The sequence below is a fragment of the Triturus cristatus genome, chromosome 10 (assembly GCF_964204655.1).
Source record: "Triturus cristatus chromosome 10, aTriCri1.1, whole genome shotgun sequence".
Taxonomy (NCBI): Eukaryota; Metazoa; Chordata; class Amphibia; order Caudata; family Salamandridae; genus Triturus; species Triturus cristatus.
Window position 1 is genome coordinate 1188145074 of NC_140593.1, and position 20344 is coordinate 1188165417.

General features: G+C 46.0%; 1 protein-coding gene across 1 annotated transcript in view; it reads right to left on the minus strand.

Moving 5' to 3' along the window:
• The window catches only part of LOC146796999 (uncharacterized), a 233198-nt gene that overhangs the window by 141453 nt on the left and 71401 nt on the right, over positions 1-20344 (minus strand). Inside the window, exon 7 of the mRNA XM_085629585.1 lies at positions 14266-14370. Within this exon, the coding sequence (XP_085485711.1) occupies positions 14266-14370 (105 nt within the window). The remainder of the gene's footprint in view (positions 1-14265; positions 14371-20344) is intronic.

Below are 20344 nucleotides of genomic sequence, written 5' to 3' on the forward strand. Positions count from 1 at the left end.
CTCAGAGGGGCTAGAACTATGGGTGCAGAAGGTACTGCAGCACCCTTAGAATAACCTAGCAGGAGTTCAAAAGACGATTAATCAATAAATAGGCCTTTTGTTTTTATCTTGCAGCATTTGCTGTGCATTCAAAGACAGAGGTCAAACTTCAGGCAATGTCATCTGACAAATTGCTGCTTATGGGTTTTTTCCAACATGGTGATTGGCATTTACTTGTCCCATCTCTTCCTGCAAAGAGAGCGAATTTTGCAACCAAGTGAAAATCTTCTTGTGGTACAGAGAGTGTGAAAGGAGAAGCTGCAATATGCACTATGTCAAATGTTTTCTAACACACAGCACAACATTGAAATACTTGTAAATTAACTTTACACATTTTTAAAATATATCAGCTGCAAGTAAAGGGCAAATGACTTCTGGAGGTAGGTTAAGTCAACTATTGGAAAATTCGGTGGGTCACCATTTTATATACAGGTTCTACGGCTGGAGCTAGGACAGGGCCTTACATCTCAGACACTTATGTCCCCTGTGGGACCCGGCATGGTTGACCCTTTATCGCTGCTTTTATTTGTCTTGGCGATAGAACTTCTGGCTGGAGGATACCAGTTGGTCGCACTATACACTGCGTCCTTATAAACAGATTATATGATTCCTTACCTTTGGGACCTCCATAAGGGATGCATGGCTTAACTCAATCACTGACCTCCTTTGGGGCACTTTCTGGCTTCCACATCAATGTTGACAAGTCCTGTGCCTTCCAATATACTGACACTTCTATAGGCTGCGCATTGCGGTTCACAGATGTGGCTCTTCCTGTTGCTTCCCACACCTTCCGCTACTTGGGTATTCATATTTATTGGGATATGTAGGACTTGCTTGAAGACCACCTTGTTAGAGTGATTAACTCGCTTAAATCTCAAATTGTTTTCTGGGTTTCTCTGTCCCTGTCGGTGGCGGGCCAGCTGGCCCTGGCAAAGATGGTCATGTTGCCACACCTCCTGTATTATTTCGTGAAACTCTCAGTGGTAGTGCTGACCTGGGTGTTCAGATTATTAAATACTTTACTGGGGGAGCTTGCCTGGGGAGATGGGAGCCATAGGATGAGTCTTTCTAAATTCCAGCATCCAACGAACAGGGGAGGTCTGGGAACCCCTGAATTCAAGGCTTACTGAATTGTGGGGAAACTACAATGGCAGTCTTACTGGCTAGCCAGTCACAACCTATCAGAGATAGGTTGCACAACAGACTGGATTGACAATGGCCAACTCTACAGACTGCTGTGCCCTGTCGTGGTCCCTCCACGAACAGGCCCTCTCCTGCTACATGTGGCCCTAACTTACTGGTAACTAGCGTTGAGATACACTGCAGCCACCCCACCGTAAGCAACAAATGTTCCTCTCCGCGGTCTCCCTACAACCTTTGGTACGTTAAAAATGCGCAGTTTGGGTCCATAGGAACAGGAGGGGGTGTCAACAGTGGATTTGTTATTTCAAGACTGTATGTTACTGTCGCATGCTGATTTTGGGTACTCACACAGGCTCCCAGAGACACTATTTTTAATGCATCCTAGTATAATTCGATATGTGCAGGAGTATTGGGCCCCAGACAGGAAATAACCCGACACACATGAATTACTCCAAGCAATGCACACCATACTGCACAATGCACACCTCTCAGTACTAGCACTAAGAACATGGCCACGTGGGACTCAATCTCGCCCGTCAGTGAAAACGACATCCACAAAAACCCTTAGTAGCATTAACCCGTCTAATCACTTTAGCGACCCACTGCCACCGTCAATCTTCAAAGATATGATTTAGAAAGCGTTTTGCCAGCATTGCACAGTATTCTACTCGCTCCCTTAGAAGCGCTGCTTACTTTAGCTGATACTAGGAATTACCATCGTTTAATATAGCATTTTAATCGCCGATTTTTAAAACTTTTAAAACTTGTCTAAATTGTTATTTCCACACTGTTGCACTCAGCATACCTCCCCAGCTCCTTGCATCTATTTTACACCGCTTGTAGAAGGTCTCAGCTGACCTTAGGGCTGAAACTCGATCTATAGGGATAACATCCCCTACGGCGGCCATCTTAGGTGGGAGGCGACAGCAGTGAGAGCGCTCTAGCTCTCCACTACTTAAGGAGCCCCAAGGAAGCAGGCTTGTGATTTAGAAAGCGTTTTGCCAGCATTGCACAGTATTCTACTCGCTCCCTTAGAAGCGCTGCTTACTTTAGCTGATACTAGGAATTACCATCGTTTAATATAGCATTTTAATCGCCGATTTTTAAAACTTTTAAAACTTGTCTAAATTGTTATTTCCACACTGTTGCACTCAGCATACCTCCCCAGCTCCTTGCATCTATTTTACACCGCTTGTAGAAGGTCTCAGCTGACCTTAGGGCTGAAACTCGATCTATAGGGATAACATCCCCTACGGCGGCCATCTTAGGTGGGAGGCGACAGCAGTGAGAGCGCTCTAGCTCTCCACTACTTAAGGAGCCCCAAGGAAGCAGGCTTGTGATTTAGAAAGCGTTTTGCCAGCATTGCACAGTATTCTACTCGCTCCCTTAGAAGCGCTGCTTACTTTAGCTGATACTAGGAATTACCATCGTTTAATATAGCATTTTAATCGCCGATTTTTAAAACTTTTAAAACTTGTCTAAATTGTTATTTCCACACTGTTGCACTCAGCATACCTCCCCAGCTCCTTGCATCTATTTTACACCGCTTGTAGAAGGTCTCAGCTGACCTTAGGGCTGAAACTCGATCTATAGGGATAACATCCCCTACGGCGGCCATCTTAGGTGGGAGGCGACAGCAGTGAGAGCGCTCTAGCTCTCCACTACTTAAGGAGCCCCAAGGAAGCAGGCTTGTGATTTAGAAAGCGTTTTGCCAGCATTGCACAGTATTCTACTCGCTCCCTTAGAAGCGCTGCTTACTTTAGCTGATACTAGGAATTACCATCGTTTAATATAGCATTTTAATCGCCGATTTTTAAAACTTTTAAAACTTGTCTAAATTGTTATTTCCACACTGTTGCACTCAGCATACCTCCCCAGCTCCTTGCATCTATTTTACACCGCTTGTAGAAGGTCTCAGCTGACCTTAGGGCTGAAACTCGATCTATAGGGATAACATCCCCTACGGCGGCCATCTTAGGTGGGAGGCGACAGCAGTGAGAGCGCTCTAGCTCTCCACTACTTAAGGAGCCCCAAGGAAGCAGGCTTGTGATTTAGAAAGCGTTTTGCCAGCATTGCACAGTATTCTACTCGCTCCCTTAGAAGCGCTGCTTACTTTAGCTGATACTAGGAATTACCATCGTTTAATATAGCATTTTAATCGCCGATTTTTAAAACTTTTAAAACTTGTCTAAATTGTTATTTCCACACTGTTGCACTCAGCATACCTCCCCAGCTCCTTGCATCTATTTTACACCGCTTGTAGAAGGTCTCAGCTGACCTTAGGGCTGAAACTCGATCTATAGGGATAACATCCCCTACGGCGGCCATCTTAGGTGGGAGGCGACAGCAGTGAGAGCGCTCTAGCTCTCCACTACTTAAGAATACGGTCGCTCTCCGCGCTAGCGGACGCGCCTCGTTCAGCGCGGAGTCACGCCGAGTCAGCCCGTCTGCGCCCGTCCGCGCTGAGGACGGGCTGCAGGACGGGCTGTCCCTCATTATTATGCCCTTCGACAATCAGACTCAGGGTGGTCGTAAGTATATCTACTCTTCCACGACATTACTGTCTTTTCGACCTTGTACCCCCATATCTTGTTCCTTGTGCATTCTGCCTTGCCATTATTTCACTTGTGCTGGTTGTGGCTTCACTACTGGTAAAATGCAGCTCTCCAAGACACAGCAGAGCGTTAAGCACTATAGGGGAAAAAGAAAGCCCACCAAGGGCCCTATCACCTCCCCGTCCCCTCTCCATTTCTGGAGCCTAAATTGTAGATCGCTCCCTAGGAACAAACTAAACATCTTCGATTTTATCACTGAGGAATCACCTGACGTTCTGTTCCTGACCGAGACTTGGATTCAGGCCAGCTCGGGTCCGGACATTGCCGCAGCCGTCCCTCCTAACTATGTTGTGCTGCATCAGGACAGACCCTTAGGTAAAGGTGGTGGAATTGCAATCATTTATAAATCTATCTATCAATGTAAACTGGAACCTCTACATCTCCCAGGTAGTGAGGCTGCACTGTTCAAATTGACGATTAATCCTCGAATGATGCTCTCCGGTCTGCTAATTTATCGGCCGCCCGGAAATGCCGCACCTTGGATTCCCTCACTTATTGATTGCTTATCAGCAACACTAATAAATCTAATAATTTCACCATTCTTGGTGATTTAAACATTCACTTCGATGATGTCAACAACCCCCTCAATAAAGTCCTTCTTTCTGACCTTGAGGTTTTTAACCTCAAACTCTGTAACTCTGGAGCCACTCATAATGCCGGCCATCTTTTGGATCCAATCATCTCTACTCTCTCATTTGACTGTACCCACTCTGTCCGCCCGCTTGTCTGGTCTGATCACTATGCGGTTCACTTTGTACTACCACCTGCTTTATACTCTGCCAGGGTCCATGCGGATGAAATTAAATCATCGTATCGTTGGGACAAGCTCAATATAGCCGATTTTAACCTGCGTCTAACTGAGTCTATTCCATCCTCCATCAATACTGACCAGAATCTGAATGTTTCCATCTCTGATTGGCTGACAGATGCAGTATCGACTCTTGTCCCTCAATCCAGGAGCAAACATAGATCCTTGCGCCCACCAGCACCCTGGTATTCAGAGGAGCTGAAAATTCAACGCTCCAAATGCAAAGCCCTGGAGAGGAAATGGAGGGCGTCCTATTCAGCTTCCTCTAAAGTGATCTACAAAGAAGAATTAAAACTCTATCATTCAAACTGCAAACGTGCTAAGGCCTCCTACACTGTTTCCACAATCACTTCAGTGCAAAACTGTCCCCGAACTCTTTTTGCTACAGTTAAAAAACTCACAGGAGCTGATACTGTCCCCGCACTGCCGGCTTTAGATGCCACACAATGTAATGCCATTGCAGACTTTTTTGTATCTAAGGTTGAGGGCATCCATCAATCTCTTGCTTCCCTTCCCTCTCCAACTGATTCCTCTCTACACGGTCCGTATTGTAATACCTCCACCCCCCCCACTGAGTTTATTTTCAACTGGACACCATTTGACGACTCTTCTTTCCTATCCTGCTTAAAAAGCATCAGGTCTGGATCTCCGCGGGACCCAGTCCCCATGAAGATACTCAAACAACTTGACCTTGAACCACGAAGATTCCTAATGAGGCTATTAAACGTCTCGCTTACCGAATCTCGAGTGGAACAGGACTGGAAACATGCCATGGTCGTCCCCCTGCTTAAAAAATCTGGTGCTGACATCACAAATCTTGCCAACTTCAGGCCTATATCCCTGCTGCCAGCCTGTTCTAAAATCCTAGAACGCCATGTTAACACCCAACTTAATGAGTTTGTTGAAAACATGGGATATCTCCATCCATCCCAATCAGGCTTTCGCGCTAATTACTCCACCGAATCCGCACTCCTAGGGGTAACTGAGCGACTCCGACACGGTATCGATGGCGGTGAGACCTTTGCGCTGATTCTTCTTGACTTAAGCGCTGCTTTCGATACCGTGTCCCACTCCATCCTATTGGAGTCTCTCGGTTCCCTCGGTGTTGCTGGATCTGCGCTCGCCTGGGTGTCCTCATTTCTTAATGAGCGCACCTTTCAGGTTTTCTCAAACAAAGCTGAATCTGCGATTCATTCCTCTGCCTACGGCGTCCCTCAAGGGTCTATATTGAGCCCTCTGTTGTTCAATATTTACATCAGACCGCTTGCTTCCATCGTAGAGGACGCCGGTCTGTCTATATACTCATACGCAGACGACACGCAGATTGTGTTCTCTTTGTCTAGCAGCAGGGCTCAGGACACCTCTGCCCTCAAAATCGGCCTCTCTCGCGTTGCAGCTTGGATGCAAATGCATCTGTTAAAGCTCAACGGAGACAAGACCGAGGTGATCATACTAGGCAAACAAAAAGATCTCTGGGGTCCACGACATTGGCCCAGTGACATGGGTCCTCTGCCTACCCCCGTGCCTGTTGCTCGCAACCTCGGTGTCCTAATCGACGACAAACTCTCGATGAGGCAGCAGGCAACTAAGGTCGCTGCGATCTGCTTTAACACCCTTCGCTGGTTGCAAAAGATCATATGGATGCTGCCTGAGTCCACTCGTAGAACTGTCGTACAGGCCCTTGTGATGTCCCATATCGACTATGGCAATGTGCTTTATCTAGGAGCAGATAAAGCTACAATCAATAAACTCCAGGTTGTACAGAACTCAGCCGCCCGCCTGCTGCGTAATGTCCCAAGGAGAATGTCCGCAATGCAGGCTCTACGTGACCTCCATTGGTTAAAAATCTCGGATCGAGTGGCCTTCAAAACTTTGTGCATCCTCTTCAAAATTCGCCAAGGCTCCGCTCCGGCCTACTTGCACAATCTTGCGCAGCCATATCAGCCTGGCCGCCTTTTGAGGTCATCCAATAGTGGCAATCTTGTGATTCCCAGAATCCGACTGGCAAAAATGGGAGGCCGTTCATTCGCATATCTGGGCCCCAAGATGTGGAATGCTCTCCCAATGGCGCTTAAAACAGAAACCAGTCTTCTGGCTTTCCGCAAAAAACTGAAGACCCTCCTGTTCTAGTTCCAGATTCCTCCGGTCTAGTGTCTCCCTCTTGCAATTACTTGTTTTCCGATTTCTCCTCCAGTCTATCCCTGGCGCCGGGAAACCCACTGCGGGTAGCTGCGCGCAATATAAGTTCAATAAAATAAATAAATAAAATATCAAGGAGGCCCTCATCCCCCTCTGGACTAATATTGTCAATGCTTCTTTATCTCAAGCCAATATACCCGAATGTCTAAAAGCTGCTCAGGTTTCTTCCATTCTAAAAAAACCTGATTCAGACAGATCTGATCTCAACAACTTCTGTCCCATCTCCAACATCCCTACTCTGGCTAAGCTCCTAGAAAAATGTGTCCAATCGCAACTCTGCTCGCACATCAAGACTTTCAATCTCCTGGATCAACACCAATCTGGCTTTAGGAGTGGTCACAGTACTGAATCAGCACTCATTCACATCATTGATGACATCTTAAACATTTTACACCATAACGAATCTGGCCTCCTAATCCTCCTTGATCTTTCCTCTGCATTCGACGCAGTTAATCATGACAACCCCTTAGCTTTTCTGGAACACAGGATGGGCCTTTCCGGCTTGGTACTGCAATGGTTCTCTTCCTTCCTGCACAATGAGATCCCAAAGAGTTAGGGTGAACCACACCCTATCCCATCCGGCTGCAGTCTCCATGGGGGTCCGGCAAGGATCTGCCCTCTCTCCTATACTTTTTAATATTTTCCTTGAACCGCTAGCGAACGCTCTATCATCCATGAACATTCTTTTCCATATGTATGAGGATGACATGCAACTTTATCTTAAAATCAATTCATCATAAGACTTCATCTCACTCATCTCCTCCTTGTCATTTACCCAAAACTGGTTAACTAAAAACCACCTCCTGCTGAACACCGCTAAAACAGAATTCCTTCTCATTTCCCCTTCTAAGCACACCCCCAAGATTGACCTCTGGATGAAAGACCTCTGGACCTTTAACTGCTCCCCGGTTATCGTCGACTCAGCTAAATCTCTAGGAATCACCCTAGACTCACACTTGAACATGAAGAAAACTATTAGTAAGACATGCAAGGGTTCGAACCACCAAATGAGGATTCTGAAAATCCTAAAACCCTTCCTCCCTCAAGAGGACTTCAAGCAGGTGGTACAAGCACTTGTCCTACCGAGGCTAGACTATGGGAGCGCGACGGTCTGTGGCCTCCCCAAATATACCTTGGCCCCGCTCAGGGCCTCATTGAATGCCGCTGCTAGATTGGTCACTGATACAAAAAGAAATGAGCACATATCCCCAGCCTTAAGATCTCTAAAATGGTTACCCTACGGAGCACGAATACAACTAAAGATTTCTTGTCTGACGCACAAAGTCCTACACTTCATACCCCCTACCTACCTGGCTCATAAACTGGAATTATCAGTAGGGGCAGACCCTCAAGAAGTGCAAATTCTCTACTACTGAAACCTCAGACCTTTTGCAAAAAGAAAACGAGGCTCAGAGCCTTCTCTGGCGTGGCACCTAAGATCGAGAACACTCTCCCACTGGAAATCCGCAGAATCCCCTACACGACTGCTTTCAAAAACACGATCCTAATGAACAAGTTCCTGCCTTAATTGGTCATGGACCGCCTGTTTGCGAAATGTCCTTTTTTGCTGTTGTTGTTTTGCCTAACAAGTGTGTTGGACTTGGCCCTTATTGTCCAAATTGTTTTTGCTTTTCCCCCTAGCCTTTTTACCATGTGTGAAATAATTTTAAAATGGATGCCATTTCTGTCTGCTTGTGCCGCCTGACTGAGGTGGGTTGCCAGTCTAGCCGTTTGTTTCCCAGCACCTCCAGCTTTTGGAGGGAAGCCTGGCACCCAGGCTGGTCTACACCTCCCCCTAAACCAGTTGGGACCGGTTTCCCAGGGAGCCTTCTGGAAGTTGCTAGCCCTTTCTGGTAGGTGGGGTGAGGGGTGTATAAATAACGGAGCTGGGATGCCATGTGCTCAGACTGCACGTGAACTTGACTGAGAGGGGACACTCTGCCAGGAGGTACCACCTCAAGGGCCTGTGTGGTGGCCCCTGAGCCCATCTGTACCCCTCTGCTGTCCACAGGGCCAGTAAGAGCCTTTGCTGGAGTGAAGACTGCTATATCAGGAGTGCCACTTTATGGGAGATGACTGCTTCTAGGAGTTGCTGTCCTATACTGATGAGTGCCCACTCTCTGCTGATCCTGCCCAGCACTGCATGACCTGCTCTCCTGCCCTAGCACCTCGTGAGCGCCAACATTTGGTTCCCTGCACTCCCAGGAGGTGAGGAGCGTGGGCACTACTTGCTGGTGTGGGTCTCTGACTGCCTGCCTGCACCCTAGCGATCGTGCGCGCTATATTTGAGGCGCCAGAAGAGAGGAGCGCTATTTGTTGTCCCTGGAGCTGTTGAAGCTTTCCAGTGCATGGTGAGCGCTACATGGGGAGTGCCAGGAGAAGAGGAGCGCTATAATTTGCTGTCCTGCCCAGGAGGTGGGAGCCGGCAGCGCTGTGCGACAAGGGCCTATAATTCCATTGACTGTGCCTTTCTGCCTGCTCCCTAGCGCCTCGTGAGTGCTAGAGTCAAATTGACAGTGAAGAGAGAGTGCTGTATCGGTGCCGCCCAGAAAAAGGAAGGAGCGCTACACTTGGCTTGTCTGTGCGTCCCTGCCTGCCCCCTAGCACCTCGTGGGCACCATATCCCAATTGCCGGAGGGAAGGAGCGCCATATTTCGCTTCCCCCCACTATGGCGGCGCGTTGCATGCCTTTGAATTAAGCGGTTGCCCACCCCGCATATCGCCGCCAAGAAACAAATCACCACTGCGGCCCGAGTACAAGCGCGTCGGAAGCGCTCTGAAGGAAATCACCACCGCAACCCGGGCACAGAGAAAACCCCGGGCCACTGCGCTGCTCACAGCGACCTGGAAGCCAGACAGGAGGGCGCCTGGTTGGGGGGGCGAGGCCCGCTGGCAGGAAGAAGGAAGCCGGAAGCCAGCGGTGGTGTTGCGGGGCTCCCGGGGTGACGAGGGAGCCCCGTGTTGGCAGAGAAGCCAGGCGGGAGCCTACCCTGCGCTGGCCCAGCAGCACAAGAAGACATCCGGAGCTTCGTAGGGACTGCATCAAAGTCCCGGGTCCCAGAAGGGGGCCCGGGTGACGTCTTGTGAAGTGCTGGTAATTGGGGATCCCCGGGAGCTAAGGAGAGCCCCGAGTGCAGCCAGAGTCAGCCACAGTCCCGACGTTGGAGCCGACGGGGCGCCAGAGGCCGCAGCCAGACAAAGAAGAACCCCGGTGAGTGGGAAGCCAGGAGGAGAGCGGTTTTGGGGCCGGAAGGAGCACCAGGAGTGGCCGTGTTTATCCCTGTGCACAGCTGCGCTGCTGTTGCGGGCTGCTGCAACAAGTGAGGCATAGTAACGGGGGCACTTCTTTAATTACCGAGTCCCCGAGGGGAACCCCAACGTGCCAGTGACTTGGGGGGGGGGGCTCATTTCCCACAGCTGCGCCCTCGTAGTGGACAGCTGCACCGTCTGGGGGCATTGTTCATTTGAGGGTCCCAGAAGAGAGGCCCTCACGTTCCCAGTATTGGCCAGAACTGACTTAACTCTTCACAACTTGCCCGCTGGACAGTGGGCAGTTGCAACCTGGTGACATTTAAAAAGGGCATAGCTTTCCCCTATGGTGGCCCTGCTGATTTTGTACGCCCAAGGCTAATATGTTCATGCCTAACCCTAAGGTGAGGTGCTGGGATGTGTCCTTCATGTTCGCGTGGTTTATGCCTCAGGCTAATATGGTCCTGCATAAAATGTTCTTGCCTAATGCTTCCATGCTAATGGGGTGTTCATGCTTTTAGGCTCATGAGGAGGGCCTAACCATGTCTATGCCTACTCTGATTTACGTCCCCAGGATGAGGATCTATGTTTATGCCTAATGTACGTATGCTAATGGCATGCATAGTGGGTTGTTTATGCTAAGGGAATGCGCACCCTGCTGATGGTTTTATGCCTAATGTTCTAGGCCTTATGGGTTCTGATGCATAATGAGTTTACATGTCTGCAGTATCGATTATGCAAGGGGACTTACGCCAATGAGATGCATAATGCTTTTTCCCTAATGCCTACGCGGCTGGTCTAGGCCTGAGGTGGATACCTAATGTTCTGCCCCTAATGTGTACAGTGTTGATTTTAGGCCTATCGTGTTCCTGCGGAGGAGGTGCCACATACCTATATGTTTCTAGGCCCCAATGTTTTCATTCCAGGCCTGCGCTAATGTGTTCATGCTAATGAAGGTTCTGGGCCTAGTGTTTTCATACTAGGGAGATGCTGCATGCTAATGCTGTTCCCTCCATGTTAATATGGTTATGCCTACCGGGATGCATAAGATGATGTATGCCTAATGATCTTGCAGTGATGCCGCTATGTTCCCATGTAAATGCCTACATGGCTGGTTTTATGTTTATGCCTAAGGCTTCATGCTGATGTGATTTATGCTCACATGTTCCTGCCTGAGCTAATGTGGCTGATGCTACGGCAATTTTGCTGACCTCATTATTTTACCAGTAAGCACTGGCGGGTTCACATTTAATCAAGACGGCTTTACACTTGTCTTTGTACCTTGTAATGATGTTGGCAGTGGCCCGATTGGCCCTGCAGTGTAAATAGTCCCCTGTAAATTGCTACACAGTGCCGGTGGGCACAATGTTTATGCAACTGTGATTACATTCTGACGTGTTTATTTCACAATACACAAGTTATTTTCACATCACCTGGTGTGGTCTAGTTTTGCAGTGGGCCTGGTGTGTCGCCTGTGAGTGTGCTGCGCATATGCTTTACACATTTCCTCCGGAGTTTGGCCCCATCTGGTCTTTTTAGGGTCACACATCTGCTTTCTCTCTACTTTCTTTTTCTTGCCTCAGCCTGTTTCCTTTCACCACTTCCTTCTCTTTCCTTTCTCCTCTTCTCTTCCCCTCCTTCCTCTTGCCTTTCTCTCCTCTTTCCATACCTTTCTTTCTGCCCACTCTCTTTACTATGCCAGTGTCTCTCTTCCTCCATCTCTCTGCAACTTATATAGCAGAATTATAAATTCAGCTGACACAATGCTTTAATGTGCCCGTGAAAAATAAATGCTTTTAATTTGCAGAAATGCACATCAACAGGCACATTCCAAACCACTTGCCAGGTAGTTGACTCTATTCTAGTGGTTTTAAGGAGCACAAGACCGAACAGTTACCTGGGGGCCTTAATGGTGATCAATCAGATCATGATATTGCAGAGTAAGCCGCGCCTCTTCGAAAACAAAGTCCTGAGTCTCCCAGCCAGCTGCCAGTTCCTCTCGGCAATTAATTGTTCACGCAGCTCTTTGATGGATGTCACATGCGGTTTTTCTGAGTCCCCAGATAGATCATGCAGTCTGTGTGTTCTCTTTTGTACTGCCAGTCACCGGTGTATTCAACTGTGAAGCCTTGGACCGTGTCATGTATGTGCATGTAACTTGCATGATCGAGGTAACTATTAGGGGCGATACTACGTGTCTCTCGGACCTCTTTCAAGTGCTCGCCGTCCTTTTTCCCCAGTACCCTCCCCCCCCCCGCCTCCTGGGGCGGCAATCTGAGGGATAGCCCCGGGTGCCACAAGATCTAGCTACGCCTCTGGTACTTGGCCATGCTATTGGCAAAGAGGCTCATAACGAGACACTGGAATTCCCCAATGGCCCCGAAGTTGGATAAATGGCGGGAGGAAGGGGCCCTCTAGGGACTTGCGAAGAGTGATGCTCTCTGTCAGAAGGATTACCGAGGCCTCTGCAAGAAACCTGTCTCCTGTCCGCCCAGGTATGTCATCACTCTGGCCTCCCCATACATATCATTGGGGCTGTCATTTCCACTGCCTACGTGCTAAAACATATATGAGATCCCCAAATTAGGTGACATAATCAACAGGTTGGGTGGGGTGGGGGGGCTTATAGTTTGATGATTATTCAGTTTATTGTATAGTACTGCATCCTACAATAGGTACAACTTAGATGAGATTCTTTGTAACTCATTTCATGTGATAAATGCCATTCTTCTGACAGTCATCAATGTAAAAGCAGTCATATCCTAAAAAATGCAATAAAGTTTGTGTTAAAAAAAAGTCAACTATTGGAAAAATATGCAGTTGCATATAAGAGAGATTATTTTTTTCTAATTCTGAAGTGTGAGGGAGACAAAGATTTTGATAGGATCAAAACAAACCAAGACACTTTACTTGAGTGACAAATAGGCACTAAAACCCAATTGCCACACATTGCTTCTACTCCATATTGGTTTAGCAGTAAAGCTGCATGCATGATGCAAATTGAACAGCCATTTCAGAGGAGATTTCAAAAGAAAATGTGCACTCTGTACATAGCAGAACTTTACCACTCTATGCTTTATTCCTATATTTGGGACACTATGTTGCAAAACGCACCACTGGACACATGCTACAACCCCACCATTCTGCAGAATGGACGGGGCTCATTTGCTACACTTGTCCTTTATGTTGCGTGTTGATTTTTCACAAATCCTGTGACGTAAGTGATGTAACATTGATAGCAGCACCTGCACTCTGAAAATTGTTCCAGCACCAGTGGTTATGCTTCTGGCTTATCCTTGCAAAGCCAGTGAAATTTGTCAGCTATGGTATACATTGCACGCTATAATTTGTGTTACTCAGTCCACCCACTCAGATAATTCAGACTAGCTTGTAGGAATGTTGTTATCTTTGTCAAATGAGGCAATTAAGAAATAGTTTGTTAAATACCGATGTGCCACTTTTGTGTAGTTCCACTGCAGTAGAGATCCTCTTCAAGGCGGGGTGTTATTACCACAGCCATATTGATCGATGAAGTGGGAAGAAAATAGTGTCCCAAAAATCTGAATCTGTTTCATTTAAAAGGGTAGAAAGACCATGAAAGACCATTTGAATTAAAAGTTCATGATAACTGAGTTTTTCTAACTCAATTCTTAGCTTGATGATATTGCATAATGATGTGTTACGGAAACTGATGTATATAAACTTCACGTGCCACTTTATTCATTGGAGTCTCACTGAGGCTATCATGTAAACTTGCTTCAAACTCAAGGAGCTGTGTTTTGTTTTAGATCCAGGTTGTATAATAATTCTTAGCCCCCCACTCAAATTGTAGCAAGCAAACTGTACCCTTTGGGTATTATGTGGCTGGGGAACATGATACACATATTCTATCGAACACCAATGGAAGGAAACTATTTCTTCTACTACTACTTGTTGGTAGTTTCCCTCTCCACCTCCTCAAATGTTATGCATGCTCCTTATTTAAACTTTCCTTGTAAAAGAGGGAAGAAAGCTGCCTCTTTCTTGAAGTGGGATGCCTACTTTACAATCACAAACTGTTGTGAAGAAGATAGTTGCTGTAGGCTACAAAAGGTACTGTTCTTCTGTAGCACCCATTTTCCGTTTCAAAATACTAGACATAGGCCTTCATTTTTATCCACATCCAAGTCTTGCCTAAACGTTATTTTCTAGTAATATTAGAATTGTGTGCACCTCTTTGACCAACGTAGGGCATTCAGTGGTGTCTTCCAGTCTCTTCAGCAACACAAACGCATCTTTGAGAACGATCCGATGATCTTCGACATTCAGGTACCTTTCCTGTAAGAGAGTACAGACCACTTGACAAAGGAAATATTCAAAGGTTTCATCACTATACACAGCAACGGATCAGGTAAACCAATCAGAGAACAGAAGTAAAATGAGCCTAACATGACCAATAGTGACCAATAAGGAGAATGAATCATTTTCAATTGGAACATGAGGTACTGGGAAAGGGCGCTCATGGATTAAACAATGGAGTATAGGATATTGATCCTAACATTTGTGAAAATAGTGGATTAAAACTGAAGACAAAATTAAGAAATGTATTGTTTTGATGCTTTCTACAATGCCAAATTGAAGGAACAATGAAAGTTGACTAAACACACCAAAGTAAGATCCAACGTGATAATACAGAAACTGAAAAACGATTAGAAAACATAGTAAGCAAGACCGATGACAAGGGTAGCAATGTAGTCATATTGAACTAAGAGGTGTATAACAGAGAAGTAACCAGGCAGCTAAGTTACTCAAACTGGATAGAAACAGAGCTACTGCAAGTAGCATTGAATGACTAAGACCTATGATTGCTCATGAACATGATTCCAGTAATGTGTGCTTTATATGCACTACTAATAGGCCGATTACAAATCTTGTTTTTATTCTAAGGGGATCAGTAATTAGAATTACTAGCCCCGTGTAACGCGCCGCGAGACTGTACTAAAAAGAAATGCTACTTTAGATGCATTGAAGACTATGGTCTTTATTTAAATAGAGATCGTCTTGTAAGAAGGACAAGGTCTTCCTTTCCGTTTCTTCCCTCTGGTCCACTGAAGTCCACTTCCAGATGATTCTGTCTTTCTTTGTTTTTTCTATTAGAGCCTTCGCTCCAGGGGTCCGGATGGCTCGGACAGAAACACATAACAAGTATGGGTAATTATACCTGTTTCTCTGTCAGTAGTTTACTGTCTACTTCCTGAAGTTCTTTCTCGCTTTCCTCTTGTTCTCTCTTTCTTTTTCTTCCCTTATCTAATGGTATGCCTTTAGGCTTTATTACTTTCGCTTGTCGCCTCAGAACCTTATTCTCTGTTTACTCAGGTGAAGACAACAAAACCTGGAAACATCTCTTGTTCTCTAGAGTCTTGGCTTTCGCTTCCATTACCTAATAAAGTATGCCTTTTTACTATAAATCTCTCTAGAAGTCTCCCTCTCCCTCGCATATTCCTACACCTTCTGGAAAAAATACAGAGTAATAATTTTGACTTTTTCAATTAGTCTCACCCGCTTCCTTTCCTCCCCATCCCCATTCAATATTTAGATCTTCCCTGACTCCTTTGCTCCTAATTTCTTCAGCCAGACCCATATACCATCATTAACCTGGTGAAGCCTCACTCCCCGGTGAGGGCGACTCGGGCCCAGGGCCTCCCTGGTCCCGTAGAAGCTGGGGAGGCACAGCGGGGAACGTGGGAGCCTCCTGGTGTTGTCGCCGGATTCTACTGTGCGCGAGGTCTCTAATTTAGAAGGGTTGGACTCCTCAATATTCACTTCACTCGCTCTCCAGCTTCTGATTCTTGCCATCTTCAGCGTCCTCCTTATACCTTTGCGCCTCCTCCTCAATATCCCATCCTTTTTAGGTTTCGTCTGCAGAGCGCTTGCGCTGTGCTTGAGAAATCTATTGTTTTTAATATAAACTTGAAGGGGATTTACATCCTGTCTCCTCTCTTTCCTGGATTCTCATTGGTTCCTGTGCGTGCCACTTACCTTTACACTTCCATTTCTATTGACTGTAGCATATTTTCCTACATTTACCAATGCTTGTTCCTCATCTGCTTCTCTTATCAGTTTACTGCTGCTGAAATACTGTTAACATCCGCTTTGGTGGAACTATAGTTTTGCCTTTTACTCTTGCAGGATATTTATATAACAATTTATCACCCAGAGAGACTAAGTGATTTGCATAGAATCCTAGGATGTTGCTCAGCATCACCGAGACTCAAACTGGGATCCCCAGCTCTCGAGTCAGCAGCTCTGGCCGCTGCACCACATCCTCTCCACTCCCATGTTATCTGTCAGACAGATCTTTCCTTCTACTGGAAGATGATTGATGAGCACAGCACTTTATTCATTACATAGGTGAAACCAATGCATTACCAATGCTTGTTCACTTTCACTGTCATTGCCTGAACTTCCTTCTCGCTCCTTCCTGAAATTCTTCCTGTGAAGAAAATGTATGTCTGTTCTCCGTCTCTCTGCCGTTTTCCTGCCTATCCGTATAGCCTTTCCTTTTCAATAATATGACTTCTTGCTTTCTTTTCTCTTTAGGGCTATGGACATCGGTCTCTGTGGAGCCTGCCATTGGAATATGGGGCAAGGTCTCAATTTCCTCTACATCTTGATTGTCCCATTTCTGACCCCTCATTGAGTTTCACAGGAACACAGAGGATCCAGCTCTTCACTTGGGGTTTCCGGCTACCTAAGCAAATGAAATCTCCATGGAAATTAGATGGGGAAATGAAGAATTCCTCAGGGAATGGAGTCAATGATTACAGAAGCCTTAGGGGACTGTCAGGGGTCGACGCCTAATAACACATACTTCTCCCGCCTTAAGATACCAATATCCCCAGGATCCATAGTTCTGGGTAGAGGAATGCCAGGCCACTGCCAGTGCACTGGTAGTTAGGATCTAAAAGTATATACATGTTTAGTTAATTCCACTGAAAGAACATTGTTTTCTAGCAAAGTGTAACTGAAAGGTAACTATTAATGTAAATCTTTAGTTTTCCAAATACATTCAAAAAATGTCTGTGACATATCTAAACAAGCATTGGCATAGCCAATAGGTCTCGCCTTTGGGACCTTATAAGTGTTTAGCTATGCAATAGTTGATGTTGTTGCACCAAGGATATTGTGCTGGTTAATTAAACACTTATAAGGTCCCAAAGGGGAGACCTATTGGCTATGCCAATGCTTGTTTATTTTCATATTCTGACTCTTTCTTCTGTTACCCTCTGTTTCTTGTGAACCATTTATCATAATATGAGGACATGCTTTTAGGGTAGACAACACAGGTTGAGAAATAATAGCAGTTATAGTTTTGGTTCTGTTCAAAGGACTAACTCGCCTGATAACATAAAAAAGGATTACTTTAAAAATGGTGCCTGGCACAGTTGCCATGTTGGCCCACTCATCAGGACACCAAGTTCACAGCCACAGGCTTTCATTTGACAACATAATCTATGCAGGAGTTGTAAGCCTGGTTAACTTAAATTTGAACCAATTTTACTGAAACACACTGGATAGCAATGATGGGTAAGTGATAAGGCCTGAACGGGACAAATGTCATAATACGGGGCTAGCTGATAAGTCTGCCCCAGTGACATGGAGCCATTCCTTCACCCTAAACAGAAGGCATATAATAAAACAGATCTGGGTGAACCTGAGCACTCGTGTTTCCCAGTTAAAGACGTGAGCAGTTCATCCAGTCCGTGTTTTGTCCCTTAGATTGTGGGGCTTGTAGTTATTCCTTTTTAAAAGTGATCGCATTGACTACAAATCCCAGAATGCTAAGTAGAACAATACTGGGCTGGGTGAGCTACTCACTTATGGAACTGAGAGAACCTGAGAGCTCTGCAAATGCTGAGCCCCAGTGAGCCGGGATTGGACGTTGAGGGGGTCAGAGGGCCTGGAGCCCTTCAGTCACGCGCGCGTTGTTGAGTTCATCTCTGGTGCGAGGCGGTTAGGCCTGTCTTCACCTTCCGCGTCCCCAAAGTGCAGTCACTGGAATAAAATGGGAAATGGCCACCAAAGGCAATTAGTGCTCCCCGAGGAAGGCGCCTGCTGGCGGGATCCTAATCCAGAGCACGCCGTCCCTCTCTAGGAGAGAGCTTGGCGCCTGCAGGCTACCAATTTCCAGTGTATAGAGAAATAAGCAACAGCTGGTGCCACTGGGAGCAGGGGTGCTGCCGCTTAGACCTCTCACTAGGGTTAAATTAAACACATAGTCAATAATGATGCCATGAGGACAAATGTATTAACACAATGGGAGCGTGAGGAAAACACGAACTTGGTGGGAAACTGACAATATAAAAAAGATAATGAATTTGAGGGAACGCGTGTGCAGATACCAGCTATCAAACAAAGAATTACCTCACTCCTTTCAGTGAAATTTAGCAAAAAACACTTTGGAAACACAAAAATTAAAAGTTGAGGCATCCTTGGGTTCAGCATTTGTAAACTTTCCCTCAGTAGCAGGGCATGCAAGAGCAGCTCGTCCAGTTAATTTTTTTCCTCTGCATTCTTGGATTTGTATTCTTGCATCTGTCAGCATAAACTCAAAAGGCAAAGAAAAAACCTAGATAGCATAAAAGGCTTACCTACGGACCTCGAAAACCAGAGAACCTCGCCACAGAGGATATGTGCCATGCTTAGTGTGCAGTGTGGCTATCACAATTTTAGGACTAAAGGCAGTATAGTAAATTTCACCTCCAATGTCTCTGCCACCTTCACTGCTTCCTGAAGGAACAGCTCAAGGCAGCTCAAGGTAAACAAGAATCAAGACTGCTGTAGTTGTGCGAGCGAGTCAAAACAAAAGTAAAAGTGAGGGGGGGTGCAAGCCCGGGTGTTGTGTGCGCGCTGAAAGTAAAACAAAAATGGGAGAGTATAAAGGGAGTGGTACGTGCGCGGCCATCGTGCGGCCGTGAAAATGATCGCGATCGTGATCAAGCGCGCGGCGAGCGATGCGCTTAATGAGCATGAGGAATGCCATATGGCACCTCTGCTCATAAGCGCGCGCCCGCGCACATGCACTGCAAGCTGTAGCCAGCGGTAGCATTTTTTGAAGCCCTTACTTAAAGTCTTGCCAGACCAGCGCAAGCGCTGGGTCAGGCGAGACCTAAAAGGGAATGGCATATCAAGCCATCTAAGGGGGATGAACGGATATTTCATTAGTATCTTGATAACCCTTCGTGGATCGAGCATTTACACTTGCGTGAAACATAGACCAACAATTCTCAACTATCTGAGTAACAAATCAACAAGTTTTCTAAACTAGTGTGAAATTAATTTAGAAAATAGTACATTATGTAGTGACACCAAATTAATTTATTTTCAATAATGGAATTATTTATCCAGACATATGGCACAGTTGTTGGAAATCTATTTGCACCAGACAATGTCAACCGCCCGGCGAAGAGGTGGGGAGATGAGAGCAACTGTCTCACTGCCATTAGCATGTAACAAAATGGTTCATTGTACTAATGTGGCCAAGAAGCAGGCAGCCTGTCCTGATTTTGCACACACACACTGAATCAGAAATTGAATGTGTATCTTGACATGGAATTAAAAGTAATTACAAGACTGAGTCACATCAAAGAAAAATCAATGAATAGCATTCTACATGGTTTTAGTGCTAATTCTACAAGCTTAACAATATCTCTACCATATGGTAAGCTACTAAGGGTAACGAGAATACGCTAGAAACATATATGTGCCAGTTGAGCATACTGTATTAAAAGGAACGAGAACATGATTTACAGGTTCAGTCAAAAGGGATTATTATTATTATTTAAGCTTATATAGCGCAGCAGCTACCCACACGGGGTTTCCCAATGCTTGAAGCCAGATAGAGTGCAACCAGGGTCTACAAACTAAAACAACATGGTCTTCAACTGGTTCCGAAAAGTGGTCATTAAAGTACATCTTCTCAAGGTGGGTGGCGGGGATGCCCTAGTGAAAGTTTTAGCAAGGGAAAGGGTAATGTTCAAAAGCAAGTACATAAATGCTCAAGTCAGAAATTGTCACTGTGCATTGCCAAATAGTGACACAATGGAAGCCCCTCTTTGAAAACTTTGCCAAAAGGGGATGCCTTCCTCAAAAAAGTTCACCCAGCTGGTTCAGTAAAGAATGTTGTCTCGCAAAAAGATGCCTATTAGAGGCTACCTGGAAGGGTAGTCAGGCTGAATTAATTGCCTCTAGGAAGGGTTATAAAAGGAGCTGGGAGGCAGAACAGTGGACAGAACTCACTAATACACTTGCG